Below are 26119 nucleotides of genomic sequence, written 5' to 3'. Positions count from 1 at the left end.
GACAGATTTGAATGGCCAAGAATTTAATTTAAATTATTTTAATGACCTTTAAATGCCTTAATGGGATATAATCATTTCAAGGTCACTTGAACTATTGATTAATTATATATATATATATATATATATATATATATATATATATATATATATATATATATATATATATATATTGCTTGAAGTAATTCCTTCATTTTTGGGTATAACACGTTGAAAACAATCGATGTTAAAAATTAATTGATGTGAAGCTGACATATAAAACATAATATTAATCAGCGCATAATAAATAAATGAAAAGAATCTCTTAATTTATTTATTATATCAGTATATTTTTTTCTTTAAAAATTATACAATTATTTTCTTTATTAAGGAATCATTAGCATTTTAAATTAAAATTCATACAGCTAATTTATTTTTACAATTTAGAATTTGATGTGAAATGATAGCACTTACAAAGTCTGTCGCATTCTGTTTCCGACTCCCTTGCTTCTTCACGATACATTCTGTCTTTAGAGGAAAGTATAAGATCGTCTTCATTATCGTCGGAGTCTATGCTCGAATTCCTGAAATGAGAAATTCTATAAATATTTCTAAAATATTTGAAAACTTATTTATTTAATTATGGATATTTGAACGGCTAGAATCCATTTTAGAATGATCGTTCTTATTGAAAACGATGGCAAGAAAAATACAAAAGCAGGATTGCTGATCAAACAAATAATTATGAGAAGCAAGCACTAATGAGATTCTAATGAAATCCTGCATTGGCTAGCAAAAATCTCAAGAAGCCTCTTAAATAAATATCAATTTTTTTTTTTACTTATTTCATTTATTTAAATAATAAAAAATAAGTAAATGAATAAATATAAAAAATAAAATTAACATTTTAAGTAAATAATTACTATGAACATTTTCTAAACATATTTAAAGGCTTTGGTATTTTAGATTAATATGATATCAATATTTTTTTTTACTTATTTCATTTTTTAAATAATAAAAAATAAGTAAATGATTAAATATAACAAATAAAATTAACATTTTAAGTAAATAATTACTATGAACATTTTCTAAACATATTTAAAGGCTTTGATATTTTAGATTAATATGAATCAATACCATTCCCAAGTAGTCACCATGATTAAAAACTACCACTACTGCACACAAAACATGATTCAGCATACTAGGAAAAAATGTTTAAATAAAAAATACTTGAAAATTTGACCTGTTCTTACGAACATACATATTTTGGCCATTAGTAGCTCTGAAGAGCGTCAATATAATCGAAACATAATATTTCAATGCAAATGATTTTCATTCGTAAAATACATGCTAATATTATACAATACTAATTTAAGAAAGCAAATTTTTTTATTAATATCTAAACAACAACAAAATATAATAAAAGAAATGAAAGAAACACGAAACTACCTTAAAAGTAATATCATAACAGCTTAATTTTATAACATTTGCAAAAAAATGAATAGCCTTTCTAATATTATGTATCGATTTGAAAACAGCACACTTTCAAAAATATCTATATCTCTACTAAAAGCGATTATTTTTGATGTCTGTTGATGCTCTACGGACATCAAACGTTTAATCCAGATCTGTAAAAATCGGCACAAATATTCTTTTAAGAGTAAATATGTGCATTTGAAGCAGTTTTTTCAAATTTTAAATATAATTTCGATGAATTATAACAGATTAAACAAGATTTAAATGTGCTTTTTTTTTGTGATTTCTCTGAAAATATTAATGCCCAATCAATATTTATAACATTTTTGAATTCAAAAAATTATCTTTTTAATGAAGCCAATTTAATTGTTATTTATTTATCTTCTGATTTTGGACAATTTTTTTAAAAATAATATCGAATATCTTTTGTATAAATTTCAACTACATATTTTAGTGTTACAAAGAAATTCAAATCTTTTCAATTCCTCAGAAATATTTTATTTCGTCTTTTCCTCCCATAATTGAAAGATGTGGCAATGAGATTCTATATATTATCTATTCATAGTTTGCCTGTGAAATTAGAAAATATAGCCTCAGTATTGTGCAAGATAGTTATATAGTTGCAATGTGCAATATAGTCACTCTTAAAGTAGCTCTCTGATTTCTCTAGATAACATATCACTAAGAATGTCTATGACCACAATAAGCAGAGCAGATATAACAAAGTTTATTAACTTATTGCCACTTTAAAGTTTATCACGAATATCAAGCTATGCAAAAATGATTTAAAGGCAACTCACTGTTAACTGCGGTATCCAGTAAATATCGCGATGAACCACCTGATCGTCAAGAGAGGCTATTCCATAATAAATTGAAGAGTATAGCAAAAATAATTATTCTTAATAATAATATAATAAATATGTATGTGTAATCTAAACAGTTAGAATGATCCCCAAAGCGGTTATACCCGCCCCTCGTGAAAAATATGGAGAAAAATTTGGATACTGTGCTAGTGAAAATGCTAAAACTGCGAATGAATCCTGAAAGCAATTATAGGCCACGATTGAATCCAGCCTATAGGAGACTATTACTTTTCCACTAGCTAAAGCAAACTCAATCCCGAACTATTACTTTGCCCTAGAAGAGATGAGAACTAACCAATGTTCCGAAAAATTCTTATAAGCATATTGGGATACCCCATAAAGTGTAAACAGCAAAAGCAAATCATTTTCAAATATTTACACTTACCAAAATCAAATGCGTAAATATATAAGAAATTGAAAATTATTTTAGCAATCATAAGCACGCTTCATTAAAACTCCTTTGCAGTAATTTTTAAAATGACGAATTGAATTTATCTTGCATAATGCCTCTAAAACGAAAAAGAGACTGAAATTAACTCCTATATAATAATAATATATCCTTCAGTGTATTGATTTACAGAATTCTTTACATTTAAATATATAAATAATTCTAAGTAAGAAAATATAAAAAAATAATTTTTTTTTGTTTTGTTTTCTAAATATGTTAATTTTCTAATTTTGTTTTCTAAATATGTTAATTTTCTAATTTTGTTTTCTAAATATGTTAATTTTCTAATTTTGTTTTCTAAATATGTTAATTTTCTAATTTTGTTTTCTAAATATGTTAATTGAATGCTAAATTTTATATCGGAAAAATTAATAAGATAGGCCTTAAAAAGGATATGCCATCTAATTAAGAAGAAAAATAAAATCACAGTCAAAGAGTCAAAAGCGAGTCCTTTACTTTTACAGTTATCGGGTAATCCGCAGAAGGATGATATGTAGTGTGTAATAATGTACAGCTCGAAAATTCTTGTTAAGTGCAATTTTATATATCATCTTTTTCTGTTATTTTTATTTATTCTCATTTTAAATAATCCTCTTGGCTCTAAATAAAAATTTAGAATTTTTTTAATAAAAAAAAAACTTTTTTAATGAAAAATAAACATTTTCTTTTCTACCTTTCATCTAAGAGCTTTATTTTGATTAAATCAAAATTGATTTGTGATTCAACAAAAGAGCAGATATTTTTTGTATCTGAAAAGGGACAATAATTCAAAGTTAATTATTATTCTATTAATGTTTCAATTAAGTAAAATTAAAACAAAATCTATTATATTGAATTAAATAAAACTTCCTGTTAAACATGTTAGAATGTATTGAAAAATCAGATGCATTATGATTCCTTCATGCATTTTGATTACTTTCAATTTAACATGTGTAATTCATATAGTGAAGCATGTTAAAATCAATAGCTTATGAAATGAAATGCCCCACATTTTTATAAAATGTTCAACCGATAACAAAAAATAGTATAATCTCCCTCATACGGAACATTACAGCTAGAATATCGTATTAAAATATTTCTCCTTAACTATGCATGTCAAAATGCATTTAACCGAATCAAATATTAATACTGTAAAACGACGGACATATATCGATTGAAAAAACAAGGTTTTATAGCAAAAAATCTAGATAAGTAGTGTGTTTTTTTCGGGAAGCAGTAGCTATTTCATCCAGATCGAATAAAATATTAACGGTAAGTCCATTTAACGAATGCTTTAGTAGTTCAGTAAAATAAAATGGATAGCATATTTTTTGGGTAATCTCTGAAATTAATCTGACATTTGACAACTGATGAAATCTTAACGGTACAAACCGTTTATTCCTAGAATCTTCATTAACTATTTATGCTCCATGAAATTTTGATAAACTAAAGCGTAACGAAGCCCGTGAAAGAACTTATACGCATTATAAATGCATGAAGCGTTCTATTTTTCTGTATGCAAATCTACGCCTTGATTGTACTGGTCGTCAGTACTAATCGTAACCCAATAGTTCATTTTTAAATAGTCAGATATTATCATATTCTGTATGCTTAGAAAATTGCTCTAAATGCTATAAATGATTATATTTTATATTTTTGAAGTTATAAATGTAATTCTGAAATATTAAGATATTTGATTATCCTGTCTCATAATTCTTATTTAGAAAATTGTCAATGATTCACTGATATTTTAACCAAAAAGAAAAAAAAAATATTTTTCTCCAACTAGAACTGCTGAGTTGTGACGCTTTTAATGCCAACTTTCATTTTTAGCTATTTTAGACCAGTTGTCGTTTCGAGAGAGGTTACAATTCCATACATAGCGGTCGAGCAACTTCCAGGAGGAGGCCATTGCTTGGATTAAAATAAAGAAATCGAAGGCTTCATGATTATTTTAGTTTGGTTTGCAAAATATATGATTTTTTTTCTCTTTAAAATGTTGATGCATTAAAATTATTTTACTAAAATAGTCTTATAGAAATAAAAGGCTATGTCAGAAATTTGACCACTTAATTTTTACAATAGTGAATTCCTGATTGAATAAAATATAATTTTTTATGTTATTTCAAGTGCTTTCATTCATGGAAGTTTATGCGTATGCTAAACGGATTGGATATTACCGTTGCGTCACAATTAGAGATGCAAAACTGCAATGTCAAGGAGAAATTTAACAGCTTTTGAGAATGAGATAGAAATGATTAAAGAAAAAAATTTATGCTCTTAAATTTAGAAATTTTATTTTTACCAGCATTACTTTGTAATTTTAAAGTTAAGAACAATGAAACTTAAAATTTATATAACTGTAATGCAAATAATATAAAATTTTAAAATTACGATTAAAAATTTAATTGAATCAAGTGAAATTTGGTTCATATTTTGATTTACGAATTTCTGTTCACTCAGTTTCATGTAATTTACTTGATTTTAATTATCTTGACATATACGATGTTTAAGCTATAGAAAAAGAATTCTGACTTAAACTGTGAAAAATGCTGTGTAAAAATAACAATTAACTGAATATTCGGAAAATGATAATTTGAGGAAATGATATTTTCTTTTATTTATCGCCAAAAGAAATATTCACGTAATTTATATTTGTTTTAATGTTAATTTCAACTTTAATTTTATATCGTAATCACTTAATTGAAACTATTTAAGGACCAACTGAAGAAAGTATTGTATGAGCGGTTTTGTTCTTCCTTTATAGATTTGGTATGAGAAAAATTGGAAAACACAAATTGGTCAATCGCGTTTTAATTTCCCATTTCTGTTATTTCAAATAAAAGCCCTAAAAAGTCTTGTCTGTGTTTAATTGAGCACGAGGCATTATAAAATGCTTTAAACTCCTTCAATATGCATAAAAATGAGAAAAAAATAAAAAATAAAAGTTCTTTTAAACTTAGATTAAAATTTGGCTTCATTTGTTAACAAACAGCGTGTGTTATTTTAATAGAAATATCAAAGAAATATATTTACTCAGTAAGTAAAAATGCAAACAATGCATTTTAAATATATATGCTGTATTCTGGAAGTAACTTTTCAGAAAAAACAGTGAATTCAAAATGCAAGATAATCGGGATGATCGAGCAAGATGCTGAGTATTTTCAGAATGCAAGATATCTTGCTTTCTGAAAATACTCAGAATGCAAGAATATCTGGGGAAGGGGAGGGGTTACTCACCCTCGACTTTGTTGTATTCTTACTGAGCAATGCTCGTGTTTCGATAAGTTTCGAAACCTAGCAGAGAAAACAGAGTTCTTGAACAGAAGATATTAGTGCAAAAGCTGCAGACAAAATTTCATTTATGCAGATTTTGGCTGCTACTAGTTATATCTTTCCCATCCTGAATAATGAAATAAATCTTTCTCAAGGACATCAACCGACAAATAATCATGCTTTCTTCTCATGGATATGGTCCAACTTTTGCCATATATCAATAGAATTGACGAATAAACCCTATATTAAAATGTCATCAATTTAAATCTTGCATTTTCCTGTTATAGTGATATCATGCAAGAAGAAGAAAATTCTTAGAGACGATATTCGTGGAAACAGTTTCGGATTTACTAATATCTTTATAATTTAATTTTATATCTAGTTTTCATTTCAATTTTAGCTGTGTTAATTTCTTCCATGCCTTCCATATTCGGTAAATTAAATGTTTTATTTACCAAATATGGAAGTTGTATTCAATTCATTAGATTTAACAGTAGATGTCTTCAAAGAGTGAAAGTTATTTTATAATTATCCTGTATTCGCTAGTATTTATAAACAATCAGTATGCCAAAAATACGATTATTTGGAACATTTTATTACATTAAGCAATAAAAATAAAAATTATAATTTCAAGATTAAAAAGAGCGACTTCATAAATACCATCACACTCCGATTCGAAGATTTAAAGGTAAAAAAAAAAAGAATTTGACCAACATTAATTTTCATTAAAAAAGCTGAACAAAATTCTTTTTAGTATTTCTCATTTTTCTCCCACATTTAGAAGCATATATGATTAATTTTTCCATTTATATATATATATTAAAAAAACCTGTTAGATTTTTAAGATCCTGGTTCAGGTAAAGGCACGTGAAATATTGCTGCTCAGCTTAATCACGTCAGGTTGATATTCGTGAATATTAGATAAGCAAGCTAACTTTTATTATTCTTACTTTAGCATTCTGTTCCATTATATGCTAGTTATCTCTTTATTATCTCCTCGTTTGTAATATATATATTAGCAATTGCGTGGCTGAAAGAAGAAACTAATGAAATTAATTTAGCATTAACTTTATTCATCCCGTGAGACAAAATCTGTACAAGAAACCAAAGATCCTAAAAGATGAGTCAGTCTACATCGTGACACAAAAGCAATGAAGTAGGAATTTTCCCCTGTAGGAATTTTAATATGCGATTTTGGATAGGGATATATTTGCCACCTGTCGATTTATAGGGATTTATGAAAGTGAATCTTCCGTATCTTTAAAAGTATGTTTTAAGGATTGGGGATTTTTATCTCAATTAATACTTAAATAAATAAAAAATAGTAATTGGATCAGTAAATAAGAGAACATTTTACAATGAAGTTGATATGGGCGAATTTAAAATAAAAATTAGGAAATTAATCAAGATTTAATTTAAAATTGAAAATAACATGACATATATGTGCGTGTGTGTGTTGAGTATAAAAAAGGAAATAAATATGTTTAACATGCACCATTCGCGAAAAGATGGCGTATCAAAATTAATTATGCATTATATTTACTCTCTCATTTCCTAAATTTATTCCATTGCGTATAATCACAAATAAGAATAGAAATTTTACAGTAACTATTCTCCAGAGCATGATGCATGCATAATTTTATACTCACCCGTCTCCCGTTTCTCTCCAGGATATGGATGAATCCTGTTTCCTCCTTCCCAAATCCGGAATTTCGTAAATTGCTTGCTCTTGGTGGTTCCTCAGTTGAGATCCTGCAGAAAGCACAGAATGAGTTGCCACAATCTCGCCACAAAAATAAAATTCTTTGTTTGGTTTGAAAAGGATGGAGGGAAAAAAAAGGAACTCAAAGAAAAATGTTGACGACACAAAAATGTAAATATTCCCCAGCATGATGTATAGAAAACACAGCAGTATCTGTTGCAAAATTAGATTTACCGTGAAATTTCCGGAGTGCATTTTTTGTTCTCCTAACCCACCTCATCAATCTTCATACGTCAGACAATGACTTTCAAAATGAAGGGATGAATAGACTTTGCACAAGATTTTGATAAAAGTTTCGACTGCGTTTTTAGGTTTTTACATGGATGTATGCCAGGTGATTTTCTTCATGAAAATTACACTTTGTTGGATATTTTTCAGACAATATTTTTTCACTGCATGATTTGATCGAAATAAAATTTGAGCACAAACTAGAAAGCTCGTTTCGATAGTTACGTCTGGGTGGTAAGATTGCGGAAAATGAGCTGCTAAATCACATCAGAAAGTTTTGTTTTTACACGTTAAAGTTTAAATTTAACAAAAAAGACAATTTGGAGTTTTGTTAGATATAATATATCGATTTCTTTCCTTTTGATTGAATAAAAGTAAAAATTAATTATTTTAATCTTTATGGTTAATAAACAATGACTTATTAAAGTATTATTATTTAATAGTTCATAAATGAGTAAATTATTTAGTTCCTAAAATAAATACGGTATACGGTAAAAAATATTTTAGAATAAATATAAAACCATTTAAAATAACATTATAATTAAATGACTGACAAATGAATTAGTTACTTAATTCCTGAAACAAATGCAGATTTGTGGATTTCTAATTAATTTAATTCATTGGTATATTCCCCTCTGATTTAATATTTAAAGGAAGGAAAGAATTATTAATTTAGGCAGAATAAACATTATTTTTTTTAAAAAATTCAATAGCTCATAAATGATATTTTTTAATAATTCAAGCTAAAATTTTATAATTATTTGTATTTAAATTTAAGAATTCCAAAAAAAAAATCAAGTTTAACAATTTTTGTATACTTTAATTTAAATCCAATTTATAATCAATCCCTTTCATATAGCATCAAATAAATTTATAATTACTTCGAATTATCCATAAATTCAAAGCCATTCTGGAGTAACTTTACTGATAGCATTATATATCAGGTTCAAAGGTTTAGTTTGGAAATACGAATTTCTTAAGCTAAAAAACACGTATAAATTATGCACAATTGTTATTGTGAAAAATTTACCGCCTTAGTCAATATGGAAAATAGTTCTGAAAACTCTGATTTAGTGACAGTGAAATTAATACTTTTAGATAAAAAAAATAATGAAACACTGAATTTTAAATAGCATAATTTGCTAATAAAGAAAAAGAACTTGCAGTGCTACCAAACAAACCTGTGAATTAATTTCATTTTGTGATTTCACAAAGATAAAAACTTTTCTTCGGCGAAAAGCAGAATTAAGTAATTATTAATTATTAATAAAATTCACACTATAATAATATATTCCATTAGAGATAAAATGAATTAAAACATGTTTTTTTTTTACTTAATTTAAAAATTCATATATATAATCTGACAAAGATATTTGGGATTTTCATTTCTGCTTCGGTTTAAGTTTTTAATGCTGTCTAACAATAAAAATATGTCGACAAAAATGTTGGAATGTTGTTCAACTTTATGGCTTACAAAGCAATTCGAAAGATGTTGTGTATAAAGAAAGATAAATTTTATAAAAGTATATACAGTTCGTTTTCTATGTTTATTTTAAGAGAAAGATTGCAACAAAATTTTCCTATCCCAGTTAGTATCATCACATTTCTGCTGCTTCCATTTTTGACAAACTGAATTTTTTTTTAATATCGATTATTATTATTAATAAATTTTTTCTAAATAGATAGATATGGGGTTGAATTAAAACATTGATTACAGCGGTTATAAATATTGGTTTATAAATTTATTTTTTCTAATATTTGTAATCCAAAAAGTCAATTCGCATCTAACAAAGAAAACTATATACTCGAGCTGAATAGGGAAAAAGTAATAATTGATCATCCGGGGCTTATGGAATAACATTCTCAAGAGTTTTGAAGTTAGTAAAGGCCAAGTAATTGGCCGATGATTTATTTACCATGTATTTATGTAATTTTGAAATTAACGTTTTAAATTAATTTATATTTGCATAACGTAATTCCAATAATAAATTAATATATAATATATAATTAATATATAATCTTAATAAATATTTTAGGCTGATTCACTTATTTTGTGAACTCAAACGAACTCCCCCCATTTATATATGAATTTGGACGATTAAGTATCTTTTTTATATTTTTCTTCATTTATCATTATATTTTTATTATCATTATATTATTATATATCCTTATATTTCTTTGTCATCATTCATTTTTTCAATTCATTTCTTTAATTAAACTGCCTTTCCACCAACATTTAAAACAACTTTAAAGTTACTTCATTATTAAGCGTTCAGGCACTGTGAAGAAATAAAATTGATCAATCTTTCATTAAAAACATGGACAGATGGATGGATTTCACTAAAACAACTATGAATAGCATTGTCTATGGCAACGTGACTCCCACGCTAAAAAGAACCTTCTGATGAACAAAAATAAACAACATTCAATGCTGTTGAATGTTGTCTTATAATTATACTTTGTAGGTATATTCTTTTTCTTATACACCTTATACAATTTTTATTCTTATGCAATTTTCTTATACACCTTTCATATTTAGTTTTCTGTGTTAGTGACAAAGAGAAAATTAAATATACTTGTTAAGATAAACCAATTTGGGTTTGAAATTAACAAGTACATTTCATCAGGAATATGAGCTATATTATAGTTTAGAGACAATGCATATGGTTGAAAGAGGAATCTAATTATTTTGTAAGAATTGATTGTCATATATATTAATTCATGATCACTATATTGTCCTTTTTAGCACATGGATTCATTGGTATTTTTTATTATTTACTTCCAAAAGCGCGTAATCAATTTATGAATATTTCCTTTAATTGAACATGTTCAAAATTTTAAATCGAATCGCTATGAAACAAAAAGAAAATCGTTTTCAAACTTTATTCCACAGGCTTTTATCAGCACAAAATACATAGCTTGGAAACCCATTGTTGCTTTCAAGTGTTTGAACTGAAATGCAGGGTAAGCAAATCTAAATGCATTCACTGAAGAAAGCTGGAAAGTGCTATTCAGCATTTACTCATTTTGGTTGTTAGAAAGAAACGAATATTATTTTCGAAACCCTGAATAGCTTTAAAATGTATTTTTTCCCTTTTTGTTTAAAAGGTGAATAATATTAAATAAATTATAAAAAAATTGAACACAATATTTCTGTTTTATTTATCTTTTAAACAAGTTTCTGAATTTTCTTTCAATACTTGAGATTTCATAAAATTTGATATTTTATGTCTCCATCACTCTCATGAATAAAAAGTATCGCTTACAAATATAAACAATAGTTTTAAAATGAATTAATCATGATTGATATAATTTATTAATTTTAAATCATAAATAATTAAATCAATTCAGTAAATCTTTGAATATTTTAACTTGAAAAAGAATCAGGCATTTATACTCTTATACATAATAAAATAGTTTTCAGCATTTATTGGAAAGAAACAAAAAACATAAAGTTTAATAAAGAATAATGTAAAAGGCAGATGTTGGCAATAATTATTACTTTTTAATTTCTGAAACAAAAAAAGCTAAATCTTAATTTATATAGGTTGTTTAAACATTTAAAAAACTGTTTTTATAATTTTTATGCATCAAGTATATATTTTATATAATGTATAATAATGTAAATTTTAAAACTTATATAAAAATAAAGATACAAACCTGTTCGATGATATGCTGGAAGATATACTATGGAGGATTCATAATTGCCTTCGAATTTTTCTTCCTAATGTTAAAATAAAGTTACTTTAAAATAAAGAACAGCATTTTACGAATAACGTGATCGTATATAATTTTCGTGTTTGCCAAAATTAAACATTTTTGAAATTCAATTTCTCTAATTTCTAAATTTCTTAATTGAAAAATTGATTCGTTCGTCGAAATATTAAAAAAGCATTTTTGAAATATTCAACCATAAATTAATTTTAAAGAACTTATTTTGTTTCAAACAAATCCTAATAATTTTATTAAATTTTTATAGAAATTGCAATTTTTCCAGCAAGTTTAATTATATAATAAAAAGCGAACTGATTGCTCTTATCTCTTCATGGCTTCATCATAAACACTCACATTAAAAATTAAGAGTTTAATTTAAAAAATTCTTTCCAATGTTAACGAACTGGGTATTTCTTAATAAAAGACACTGCTTATTCATTTATTCTCTAATTAAATGTTAATAGAGTTTTTGTAGCACATCCACGTCTGTTTTCTTTAATTAAATCTTAATTAAACGCTGAAGGATTTATCTTGTAAAGAAACTATCAGAGGTCTAAAAAAAAGACATTTTCTTTTTAATGGTCACTGAGACTGTAATATAATCAATAAGTCATAATTGATCATTAATGTAAATAAAATGAAGACAGTTACGACAAGTATTTTTTTTTTTTTTATTTCTACCTAAATTTTGTATTAATAAATTCGGATACAGCAAGAAACTACGTATAAAGAAATGGTTTTCCTTAGATATGTAGAAAAAATAAAATTTGGATTTACTACCAAATAAATTTTAATTTTTCCATCCATAAAATCTACCAAATCTGTCTTTTTATTAATAAAAGGTATCATTTCTATTGATAATTAAGCTGACATTTAAATTATGAAAGCCTTTATTTCGCCAGTGAAACTAAATTTAATAATTATTCATTTTATTGTTACTTTTAAATTCGTGCAGTGTTTTAAATGCATCAATGAGTCTAATTCGCAAAATAATAATTCAATTATGGTGTTAGGAATGAAAAAGACATTCAATCATAATAGTTGCGATATTTTTTCACAATGACAAAATTTTTACATTGTCTGAAGATATATGCGAAGAGATGAATAAAATGATGTATTATTTTACTCATGATGAATATAATGATACATTGTGACAAAATAATACATTACTTTAATGTGTTATTTTATCACAATTTAGCTTTTCACTTCTTTTTTTTTCATTTTATCACCAGCTTTTTATTTTAACTTATTTTATTTTCCAATTTATTGAATAAACTAAATATCACAAAACATCATTCATACCAGAAAAATGAAATACAGTAAAAGTTTAAATTCACACACAATCCATTTCCTCAAAGTAGCAAAAACACAAAATCAGCTTATAATTCATTGAAGGAAAATAATTCATTGAAAGAAATTTTTATATCTTTTCTATTCCATCAATACAAAATGCAGGAAATTATTCATTTTATCTGTATTAGTTTATTAGTATGCCCACTTATTAATTGACTATATTATAATGATTTTATCTTTTTTCCCATTGTTTTCAGTAAAATTCTTAACAATTTATTTAAGCATCCATTCTGACTGTTCATTGATTTAAAAATACGTGATTTAAAGATTTTGGAAATAAAATAATGAGGAAATGTATTTTTGAATTAAATTTGCAAAGAGATGTCTTAGTTTTAAGGAGACATTAATGAAGTTCAAAATGGAATAATACACTTATATTTAACTTAAAATTAGCAGTATATTGAATAAATAAAAGTATAAAACAGTTATATAAATTATTCAGCTCAAATATTAAAAAACAAGTGATATTATTTTTTGTAACAGACCCATTTTCAGAATGATAGGGAATTCCTTTACCTCATTAAAAACAAGGGGGTGGGGCAGTTTCAAACTTGAAAGTTGCACATCATATTTAATTTAAATTCCCTGCTTAAAAAATATAAAATTGCCACGTCCTTCAAATTCCTTTTTATTAGCTAAATAAAATGGGCCACCCATATATATATATATATATATATATTATATATATATATATATATATATATATATATATATATATATATATATATATATATATATATATATATATATATGTGTGTGTGTGTGTGTGTGTGTGTGTGTGTGTGTGTGTGTGTAAATTTAATTTTAAATATGAAACATAACAACTGAAATACCACATTATTACGTACTCTTCTTTGTGGATATGGTATGTCATATGCATATCCGCATCTCCCGCTGCCAAAAGTGCCCATGTTTTGCTGTTGATGGCTCGACTGGACACAGTGTTCTCTGCTGAATCCTGGAGCACTACTGGTCGCATATGGGGACGGATAATATGTAGGTTCTTGGCTGCTGTCATATGTAACAGATAAAGGCATTCCGTCTGGTTTAACTGGTTCTCTGTTATCGGTTCCTAGAACCACAATTAGTAACATTAGCATGCAGCATAAAACATTTCAATAAATGTAATAGGAAAATACAGAACTTTCAAAACTTGCAAAAGATTGTATTATAACTTTGGATGTCTCTGACCGAATTGATTTACTTCTTCTTTCATTCGATGTACTGTTCTTTTGCTTGCCCACTCTCTTTTCCGAATGTTATTCCATATATATCTGTACGATCTGTCGGTACTGTTTTGTCTAGCATTCAGAATATATCGTTCGGTATTTTTGTACTAATCTGGATTTTTTTTGAATTGATGGATGTTTTTTTTTTTGTTTTTTTTGTTTTTTTTTTTTTTTTTTATTGGATGGGTTTTCTAGCCAGCAACATAACTTACCGTGGAGTAATGCAGGATTCTTCTGTTCGAACACTTAATATAATTTAAAAGTAGGAGGTTAAGTAAAAAGAAGATTACTAATATTTTTATATTTTTATTTAGTAAATATGTTTTTAGATATATATATTTTAGTAAATATATTTTTATCTTTGATTTTCACTTCTATGTTTGCTCATTATTAAAAACATAAATGCATTCAAATGTAACTAGACAATATTAAAATCTTAAGTGAACATAAACTTTGAAGGAAAATATTAATTTTCTCTTTAATATAATGGATTATTCCAAAATATAGCTCAAGAAATTAATGATTTATTTCTATATAGGGCTTCCATTTACTTTAGTTTATCAAGGATTTGAAAAGGAAAACTTTCACATGATATAACATATAAATTATTAAGATTCGTTTTATTATTTAATACAAAAATATAATTTTAACTTTAAGAAAAGTCTTTTATTTGCTAACATTAACAAGATTTTAGAATAACTAAAAAGTCATTTAGCATTTTATTGCTTTGTAAAAAAAAAAAAAAAAAAAAAAAAACATTCTTTTCTTAATTTTTAAAGTTTTACAAAAAAGGTAGAAAACCCTGCATTTTTCATCATGTTGATTTCTTAGCTTTTTTTTTCCATTCAATTGGAATGCACTATCTCATATTCTTATCAGTTTCGAAACAATGAAGTAATATTTGTTATTAGTTATGAAAAATTCAGATTTTTTTTCCTTTCGTAAACTTAAGAAATATAAATTACAGCTTCTGAACTGAAAATTTAAAAGACTGTAGACCGTTTAGAAACTTAAACAGCATTTTAAGAAACATTCTGTGAAATGACTGAACTATCTCTACTTTGGAGCTTAGTTTTACATCCCAGTAAAAATACTAAGCTCAAACGGAATAATACATACAAATGTATTGTACTTGAATCTCCATTGAAAAAACGAAAGTCTTTGTATTTTTTTTGTATTTTTTAAAACTCTATACCCCTAGAGTGTATTCTAAACCTCTTACCATCTGGTACTCGGGGATTTCTACTGGAAGTTCTCCTTCTTGTTATTATGCAAACCACACAGAGTACTGCGACCAATACTATTGTTGAACTGACCACAGGAACTGTTATTGTTAAGTGACGATAGAAGGCGCCGTTTACATCACTCACTTCAGATGGTCGAGGTGGGTATTCTAGGAATAGAGAGTTACCAAAGTCAATAAAACAGTTTTACCTTATTAATGACTTTTAAGTTTCAAAGAAAAAAGAGAATGATTATTAAAAGTTTATTTTTGTTAATATGAATTGAGCAGATGAAATTATCGCATGTAAAATAGTGTAAATTGTTGAATAAAATCTGTAAATACCATATTTGCCTTAAAGATAATCCCTTACTCTGATTGTCAAAATGGAAATAATGTAATTACCAATACAATAAAATGGACATTGTGGCCAGTTACAAAATGCAAATCTTAGGCCCTTGTATAAATTCTCCCATTGTAGACACGTCCTGTAATGGGAAATACAGCAGACACAGGCACATAATTATCTTATCCCACATTAAAAGTGAGAAGTGGCATGCTGAGTCTAGTCTCTTCTAATACAACTTTATTAATACAATATATTTTGCGATATCTACACGATTTTTTTCGATATTTGGAATATCGTACAATATCGGAAAGATGTTTAACACTGCTGTTCATTATTATTGTGCCAGAAGGACACATCCCTTCACATAAATTTATATAGAATGAAATTTTTCTCAACCTTCAGAAATTTTTACAAAATATTATGAAGAAAACAGTATTAAACCTTTATGAATAGTGAATTCTGATTTAATGTGTATATAATATTTATATTCCTGAAACAAACAAAAATATTTCTTTTGTTTTTAAATAACATATTATAAACAACTTGTGAAGTACCTAACATTCTTTAATTTTTAAACAGTTTTTTATAAAGAGTTTTGACTGATTTAATCATAAACGGAAGTTTATAAAAATCAATCAAACTTGTAAACAATTTTGATTGATTTAATCATAAACTAAAGTTTATAAAAAGCATAATGCATGTTACTGTGGCAACCGAAAATGTTTCACTAACAAAGTTTAGAAACTAAAATATAAACTAATAACCTTTAAGAAAACGCAAAAAGTACAATTTTTTCCTCTAAAATTAGTTTTAGATTCATCGTGATGCAATTAAATAAAATACATAAGCAAGCACTTTATACAAATAAAATTGTAAGTTTTAATACTATCAGTAATTACAGTAACTACGTAGATTTTAGGGAGAAAACACAGTAATCCCATTACCAGTGAACAGCGAAAGGGATGTTCTATCGCTACTAACCTGTTACGGAGAACCTAATAAAAGAATGGTTGCAAATTGTTACATCCACTTCTCGATCGATGCTGGCAAAAAATAACACGTTTTCTTTGCCAGTGGAAGTCATTAATTCAACTACACTTATTTTGTTAAAGAAAATGGCAAAGCTGGCACCTCAAATACAATGAGTCAGCGTATTTTAATTTTGCAAAAGTTCGAAGATGAATTATCTGTCTAGACGGTGGTTAGACGTTGCTGGATGCTTCAAATTGAATTACCTTACTCAAGTGAATTCAGAAATATAAAACCTTAGCAATTTATTAATGAATGAAGTAAATTCGATATATAATTAATTTTTAGTCATCAGAATGATAAGTTCATCAGTATATTTCAAAGATAAAAGCACATTACTTTAATTAAATCGATTTTGAAAAAGTGAAAACTATTTAGAATTAGTAAGTTCTGGAGCGAATACTTGTGTATGAAAATTTTATTTAGGAAAAAAAGTTTTTATGAACATGAAAGTTTTGAAACCATTATTTTTATATGTTTGGAATGCACTTATATTGACTAAAATAAGTTTTTGATTAAGTAACTTACGAAGTTTAAGAATCATTATTCAGAAAAGGGTTTTTCTATAAATAATTGATGAATTTTAAGGTGAATAAACTTTAAAAATGTGGTGCATCAATTGCTTGCATATATATATATATATATATATAAATTTTTCTTGCATTAATTAAATATTTCCTTATATTAATTGAATTAACGTTTCACGAACGATACTTAATAGAAATTGTTGTTTAGAAATTAAAGTTTAACTTATAGAAAAAATTGTCTTGTTTAGACTTTTATATGAAATTTTAAAACAAGCGTCAGATTACTAATATTAATTGTCTTGAGCGCTAATGTATTAAATGCGTAAGATATCATTTTGGCTTTATCTATGGATTTTTAATATATGATCAAAAAATATTTTCGGTTTGCAATGGGCTTTTTTCTACTTGATGTCTTCGAAATCAATTAATTCATTAAAACATTCAATCAAAATAAAATAATGCGTAAACGAAAGTGTCAAAACTCAACATTACACAAATTAAAAATTTCCCTATCAGAAGTTTAATCCATACATGAAGACAATGCCTTTTTTTTCTTATTTCACATCATAAAACAAATATATAGTTTAGCACAGAACGTTAAAATATATTATGTACTCAAGCATAAAATAATGATCTGGCGGTTATGAGCAAATGGTCATGATTAAAAATATCACATCCATGATTTCAAGTTATAAGGTGCAAATCAGTAATGAAAACATTGAAACATAATATAATATAAACTTTAACAAAAATATATTGAAATATTTGATGACAAAATATATATTAAACACAATTTTTAAACACAGCGACCTAATGAAGAAAATTACTGAATAGGTACAAAGAAAAATTGCGTGCAAACCGAAGAGTTAATGAAAGTTATGATAAGCATAAAATTCTATAGAACATGTTTTTATTTTTTATTTCTATTTATTTATTTATTTTATAAAAATAATCAGGGAAAGTCTTAGACAACTTTGCATATTCTTACTTGATCAGATGAAAATGGATATGAACGAAAAACAGGATATTGCCCCAAGGAAACATCTTTGCATATTCTTACTTGATCAGATGAAAATGGATATGAACGAAAAACAGTATATAGTCCCAAGGAACCCTCTTTGCATATTCTTACTTGATCAGATGGAAATGGATATGAACAAAAAACAAGATATAACACCACGGAACTTTGCACTGTTTTCGCCATTCATATCAGGTGAAGGTGTTAGTCATATGACGCATGAGTACTTTCGCAGGCAAAAAGGTGATAGATAGCAAGCATTAGCTGCATAATGTTAGACAGGTCAAATTATCATCCACCCACTGATAGAGTGGAAGCTACATCAGAAAAGTCGATATGTGGAATTGTATTGTAAATATTTTATATTTCAAGCACTATATCGGTGAGTAATGAGGTCTTTAATAATATGATGTGATAGGCACTACATCGACTTCCTGACTTCTTCACTGAAGAACAATTACTATCAGTTGACAGAGAAATGGTTAAATCAAATTTCATTTTTTTCTGATGACAGTCCTCCTTGGATTAATAAAAATACATCCAATAACAATGATATCCATCCCGGCAATGAACTCTTGTAAATTGGAAAAATGCAATTAGCTGGCTTAAAAATAAAATTCAATTATTTTTGAATATAGAATTCCAATAATAATAGAAAATATCAAATTCCAAGCATCATGTTCGTATGTTCAAAGCAGGTGAAAAATTGTAAGCAGTTTACTTTTCATCCGTTCACATTAAAATGTATTCTTCAGCTATTAATAATAAGCATAGTTGTTGTTGTTTTTATATTTCTGATAGTGTCTATGTTCTTCCTTATTATGCCTGATTGCCAATTTTATTGCATATTGCCTATTTTGCCTTATTATGCCTGATTGCCCATTTTATTGCCTATTGCCTATTTTGCCTTATTATGCCTATATGCCCATTTTATAAAATACAATTATTTTGAGTTTTACGCATTTGAACTTGATTTTTTTTTGAAAATTGAATACCCATAATGACATTTTAAATACTATTTTAAAACACGGCATTCAATAAGCCGAAATATCAATTGATGCGTAGTAACTAACAAAATGTATTTTTATTTAAGAAAAGTTAATTCTGTCTTTCAAGAAAAAAATGAGTTAAAATGTAACGAAGAATAAAGAGATATGAACTCAGTAGCGTAATTCATGAGTTCAGTAAGTGATATGACGGTGAAGTAATAATGATGGGTGAAGTCAATGACGCTATAGTCAAAGAAAATGAATTAGCTTTAAAATAATGACTTTCACATCAGTAAGATAGAAGCCATTGGTTATTATAAAGCAATAAAAACACAGTTTGAAAAAATGCTGTAGTCAGTATGATAGAGGTTAGGAGTCAATGCCCATTGCATCTTAATATTATTCTAAATAAATATTTAAAGCGAAATAAGAGTATTTTAATTACCTGTTAGTAACACATTTTTAACAAAAGTTTGTAATGGTATCTGAAGTACTAAGGCTTCTTGGAATTGACTTACCATTTGATCAGCAGTTGAAACAATGGAATAAGTGACAAATATTTCTGGATTGTCATTCATTATGATTACTACAAACAAGTTTTACATTTTACACGATCTAACTATTTCAAATACTTCCAAAATCATTATTAGTGTTATATTGATGTTATATTGGATTCAGAAATGGAGAACCAAAAACATATACTTTAGAAGCGCTTCTACTTTAGATTTTTCTAAGAGAAATAATACATGGTTTCGTTGCAGATTTACAGTCAAATTTTTTTAGTATTTTAAAATTTTCTTTGAATTTTTAAACAAATTTGTAAGTTTATCTCTTGCTAGTGTTTGGTTCTGAAATTAAATTTATCACACACTATTCTTTACCCTAGTAATAATATATTGATGAAATATATAAAACCCTATATAAATAATCACTTTCCTTGCTAAGTAAAAGCTAAAGAATTATACTTTATTCTCTTTCGTATAAACAAGCATGCCAGTAAGACAGAGGGGAAAAAAATGTGCTTATTCTCCACTTCTTTTCTACTATTACTAACTTGTTGCCGATTACCTAATAAAATAAAGCTTACAAGTTGTTGCAATATATTCTAGCACTGCAGAAAAAAACATATATTCCTTGTAACAGAAGACATTACATCAATTGTATTTATTTTGCATGGAAAACTGGGAAGTAAGTAATATAAGTACCAAATATATGCAGATTTTAATTTCACAAAAGCCAAAGAGGAATTAACTGTCTAGACAGCAGTGAGACGACGGTTAGGGAATGGAGGATGTTTCAATTTTATTCAAGGAAGAGCGAATTTTGAAGGCCCTAATTTTTAATTAAAGGAAGTATATTTGAAATATAATCAATTCAATGCCATCAAAATAATTGGTTTATCTTTACAATTAAATGTAGAAAACGCATTACGTTAATTAAAGTACTTAGGGAAAGTTTAAACTATCAGAATCAGTTTGCTGTGAGGTTAAATAATTGTACGCCTTAAAATTTTATCTAGGAAAGTAATTACTGGTGCACAAACAATTTCGGAACTTCTCGTCTTACTCCTTTTGAAAACATTTTCTGGATTAAAATTAAGATTTACATAATCCAACTTGCATGATTTTGAAATGCATCTACTTTAATTTTTCTTGTACCGTTTCATAGAAATCATATTAGGAGCTCAAAGGATAATGATGGGCACAAAGTTATTTACTAAAAGTGAAATAAATCTAACATTTTCCATGCGTTCCCCTTTTTTTAATGATTAAAATGATTTAATTGTTCGTCATTTTGCTCTACTTTTTAGGTGATACAATAAATTAGAAAATAGTTCAAAGCAATTTGTTTTAAATTTATTATTTTAATGCAATATTAAATTTATAAAAAAAGTGAAGAAACAAATATATCTGAATTTGTTTGCATTGGTTGATACCTCTTTTCGTTTAAATACAGTATCAAAGATATGGATTCTCTTTCTAGTATATTATTGTGATATAACTACTCGATGGCCAACTACTCGAATTTTGTTTTGAAGTCAAGAATGGGAATAAATCTAATATTTTCCATGCGTTCTCCGTATTCTTAAAATTAAAATAATAAATTTTTTGTAACAACCCTTTCCCTTTTAGTTCTATATCAAAGATATGAATTCGTCTTCCAGTTCTGGAACTCCCATGTGATCGCTAAGTGTGTTAGAATTTGTTTTGATATCAAGAATAAAAGAAAACATATTTTTCACCTATATTTTAGATTTAAAAGTATATGATTTATGACCTGCTTTAAGGAATTTTATAAATATATCATAAATAAATTTTAAGGTTTGGGCTGCATTTAAAATTTTTATAAATCTTTAAATGAATATTTGTTTTTCAAAGTTTTCCTTTTCATTTATTAAGAGTCTTATTCACAGATTTGAGCAATCCTTTTAGTATATATAATGTTCACTAAATCATACAGGTCATGGTTTTCTTGAAAATAATTAATATTACACTGGACTTTTAGCTAAAGAAAATCTTTAGGAATAAATCTTCAAAACTCATTTCTTCAAAGTACTTGCTATTGAAAGATATATTGAATGTAATTTTTATAAGAAAAAATATCGATGAAATCTTTTCTCTCATTATTAAACGATTTCTGCTTTTTCTACCTTCTTCTTCCAAAAAAAATTCCAAAACAAATAAAAGCTTCCTTCATTTATTTGTTGAATCAATAAAATTGTACTTGTAATTTTCGCTCCACAAAGAGTATAATATATATTATGCTTCCCGGAAACAGACTAAAAGGAAATTTTCTTGAATAATTTTCTAGATAATATTAAGTATTTTAAGTAAATTGCTTAGAAGTCCATTAAATCTATTATGAAAAATAATTTATGCAATGTTGCGTATAGTATTCTGGGTAAATGTTAGTCTAATAGTTAAACATGTGAAAGGAATCAATGCATCAATAAAAGCAGGCGTAGTTTACTTAAAGTGTAATCTAAATATTTCCCGTTAACCTCCTTTATAAAACCTCTTCTTAACTGAATTCCCATTCATGCAATCAAAGAATAAACTGTGTGTATATTTTAATGAACCATGAATATTTTCTCAGAGTTAGAACATGCAAACTAACTCTGTTAGGAGAAAACTTTTAGCTTAACTATACATAATATATCTTGAAGTATAATTAGTGAATTTAATAATACTTTTAATAAGGAAGATAAAAAAAATGCTTCTATTTGCATATCAAATTTTTATTTGATTTGGGCCCAAAATGTTGAGTAATAATGAGATAGATTAAATTCAATTGATCTGTTTATCTTTTAATATCATTAATAAATTAGATATAAATTTGATATATTATTTAAAATAAGCTTTTTTCAAAAGGAAATAAAATATCGTATTTCCATAATTTTTTCTAAAGAATTTAATATTTAAATTTTAAAATGCATTCTCAATCCTTTGCTATTTATATCTATAATCATCTTCACATTTATGCTGCTTTTTTTCTAAATTCATGAATAATTTTTAATATTTGCATCGCAATTTTATGCAGTATTCTCATCAAGAAATATACTGAATGAATAAATTTGATGAAAAAGTTTGAATTATAAATATTATTAAAATATTACTTTGAAAAATTTAGTGTTGAACGAAAATGCAAAATTATTTATAAATACAATAATTTCTAAAGGATTCTTTTTCCTACTGATTCAAATTGAGTTATAAAGCATTTTTAACTCTGAATGACCTGTATTAGCTGAATATTATAACTTGTGAATGTGAATTATTCTTTTGTAAAATACCAAAAATATTAGCTACCCATTATTTAATAAATGATTTAAATCAAAATCACATAATAGTGAATAGATAGAGACAGGGCAGAAAACGATTTTTAATTTGTTTTAACTGAATATGATATACCTATGCTGCTAACTTCGAAGGAAATAAATATTTCAATTAATAATTAGCCAGATTTATTTAATTAATAAAGCATGCTAATTTATATATGACATGCAAAATGCATACTTGTGAAAACAGAAGTTCTAGATCTTAGCAAACATAGCATAATAAAACGTGTTAAGAATAATCAATTTTATTACCAAAATATATGAGAATGTAAGTTTTTCATTCTGTTATATATTAAGAAAATAAATAGCCAAGCGATATAATTTGCCTGTAGTATATATATTTAAATATTATTTATGATATATATGTCCATATTATTTATAGTATGCCATATAAACCCCAGGTACTACCCTAAATAGACAAAATCAGCATTTATATTCAGAGAGAATCTTCTTATAGTGTATTTCTTTGTTTGATAAGTGATGAATAAAATGTTAATGAGATATTTAAGCATTCTTACCACGTATGTTTGAAGAAAATTCTTAATGGAAGAAAGGAAGATTTGAGTGCTACCAAAAAATTTTGTCCAGTCTATAAAAACTAGTTATATGCAGAATAAATAATCTTCGAAAGCAGGAAAATCCATTTCGTTTACAGCAAAACAAAAATGATTTTTTCGAAAAAGGTAATTTAATAGTGTTTTTATTTATTCCAAACATTCGAAACTGAGTTTAGGAAAAATTTAAAAGTTTGTAAAAAAAACTTGAAAAGAAAGAAATTTGAGAATTATAAACTTCTGTTTTGTTCTTTATAAAATATTATTTTTTTTGCAAAGATGCTTTCTAAACTATACTTCTCTATAAAGTTATTCCCTAGTTGCGGCAGAATAGACTTGGACTTTTGATGTTGGAATTATTTAATCATCTGCCATCATTGATATTTTAGAATTTATGGTCATAAGTATGCTTTATTTAATTGTGGATATCTTAATCAGTAACGTTAATTGAAACTTCAGAACAATTTACTAATTATGAAAATATGATTTTGAGAAATGTGATCAAAATAAGAAAGCGGTTTTCATATAGGAAATAATAATAATTTTTTTAAATACAAACGAAATGTACTGGCTATATATACGGTGTCCATCCTAATTTAACTCTAATTTATAAAACATAAGCGAATAATTCCTACTTCGAAATGAAAAAAAAAAATCTATAAATGGCATAAAAATCATATTTTATATTGTTTGAGTCAATAAATGTACTAATAAAAAATAGAAAATCATCATTCTTAAACTTTTTCTATTGCAGTTAGTCGTATTTTTTAAAAAAATATTTTTACAAACTAAAATTTTAAGCAAAATTTTTCATTCGTGTACTATGAAACCTGACCTAATTATGAAATCGAATATATCTTTTCAGAAAATCGCAGCAGGTGATTACTATGATTTTAAAAACATTCTCAAGGAATCGGATGTAAATACAAATAATGCCTTAACATACTATTAAGTTTATAGTCCTTTAAATTTCTTAATGTGAGGAGATATTACGACTGCTTCGGTAAAACATTAAACATTAAAATAATTGCCAAAAGCAGCATTACTATATCTTAAAGTCAAATTCATATTATTTAAACCTTCAATTAAATAATGAGATAAATTAATATTGTAAGATAAGAAAATAAGACATTAATAGCTATAATTGAAAAATATTTATAAGATCATTCAATCCGATATAGAAGTATTAAACATACATAGCAGGTAGGGATTGCAATACCGGACCAAAATTTCAATACCGGTATTCGGTATTTTTCAGATCTTAATACCGGGATACCGGTTTTAATACCGGTATTAGAAATTTTAGAAAAAGAAAGAAAACACCAGTATTTTACCATTGTACCAGTATAACACCATTTATTTGCTAGTTTTATTAGAGAGGGTAAATATCATAAAAAATAATTTGTAACTTATAAACTATAACAGTATATATAGAATCACAAAAAAGTAAAGGAACATCTTATTTATTTAAATCACAAAAAACGTGCAAATATCACTATTCAGTCTGTGGTACTATTACAAATTTTTGAAATGTGATCTTAAAAAACATAATGCATCCAATGTACTGTCATTAAGCATGAAAAGTAATTTTGTGCAAAAATTACCAGCTGTCGAAAACGATCTTTCGGCATCTACGCTAATTGGTGGTACTGTTAGCAATACGCTATATAGTTTTTCCAATTATTTACCTCTAAATCCCTCATCTTCAAATAAATCGATTTCACACGGATGTTTTTGGATATAGCTGATTTCTGTATTGTATTTTGGTTCCTTGAAATTTTTTCATGTATCACTAATTCTAATTTTTTTTCAAGTGACAATTCCTTTTCACTATCGACATAATCTTCGATAACTGAACTGAATTCTTCTGAATGTGCATAGGTTTGTGGGTAAAAAATTTTAAGAAAATTTACTATAAACTTAATCAGATTTGAATTGGCTATTTTCTTTTCTTTTTCATTTTCATTTTAAAAATCATTATAATTATGTAAATACCATAAGGCATTTTCTGTTTCGATATGCCTTTCTTCTGTGCGATTTTTCAATGTAATATATAATTCTTCAGAGAGTGATGTGTGCTGTTCTTTCAGTGACTGCAACGGGAAATTTATTGTTGCATTAGCTGTTAATAAATTAGAATCTCTCCGACACAATGCCTCAATAGTCAGTTTTATTGGAAGTAGAGCTGATACAGGTCTCGATATTAAGTCGAATGCACTATCTGAAAAATTAATTTACAGGTTTAAGTCGATTATTGCTTTTTGGATTGGATTTTTCAGTTTCAAAAATCGT

At 26.3% G+C, this 26119-nt stretch overlaps 1 protein-coding gene across 1 annotated transcript in view; it reads right to left on the bottom strand.

The window, feature by feature from the left end:
- Positions 1-26119, bottom strand: part of LOC129981637 (cell adhesion molecule Dscam2-like) — a 506908-nt gene that overhangs the window by 29742 nt on the left and 451047 nt on the right. Inside the window, exons 21-25 of the mRNA XM_056092554.1 lie at positions 15527-15697; positions 13924-14147; positions 11669-11732; positions 7668-7770; positions 451-560 (exon numbers count right to left, since the gene is read on the bottom strand). Coding sequence (XP_055948529.1) covers positions 451-560; positions 7668-7770; positions 11669-11732; positions 13924-14147; positions 15527-15697 — 672 coding nt within the window. The remainder of the gene's footprint in view (positions 1-450; positions 561-7667; positions 7771-11668; positions 11733-13923; positions 14148-15526; positions 15698-26119) is intronic.

This window comes from Argiope bruennichi, chromosome 8 (genome assembly GCF_947563725.1).
Source record: "Argiope bruennichi chromosome 8, qqArgBrue1.1, whole genome shotgun sequence".
Lineage (NCBI taxonomy): Eukaryota > Metazoa > Arthropoda > Arachnida > Araneae > Araneidae > Argiope > Argiope bruennichi.
Note: the sequence above shows the minus strand (reverse complement) of the source record. Positions and strands in the feature narration are given on the sequence as shown.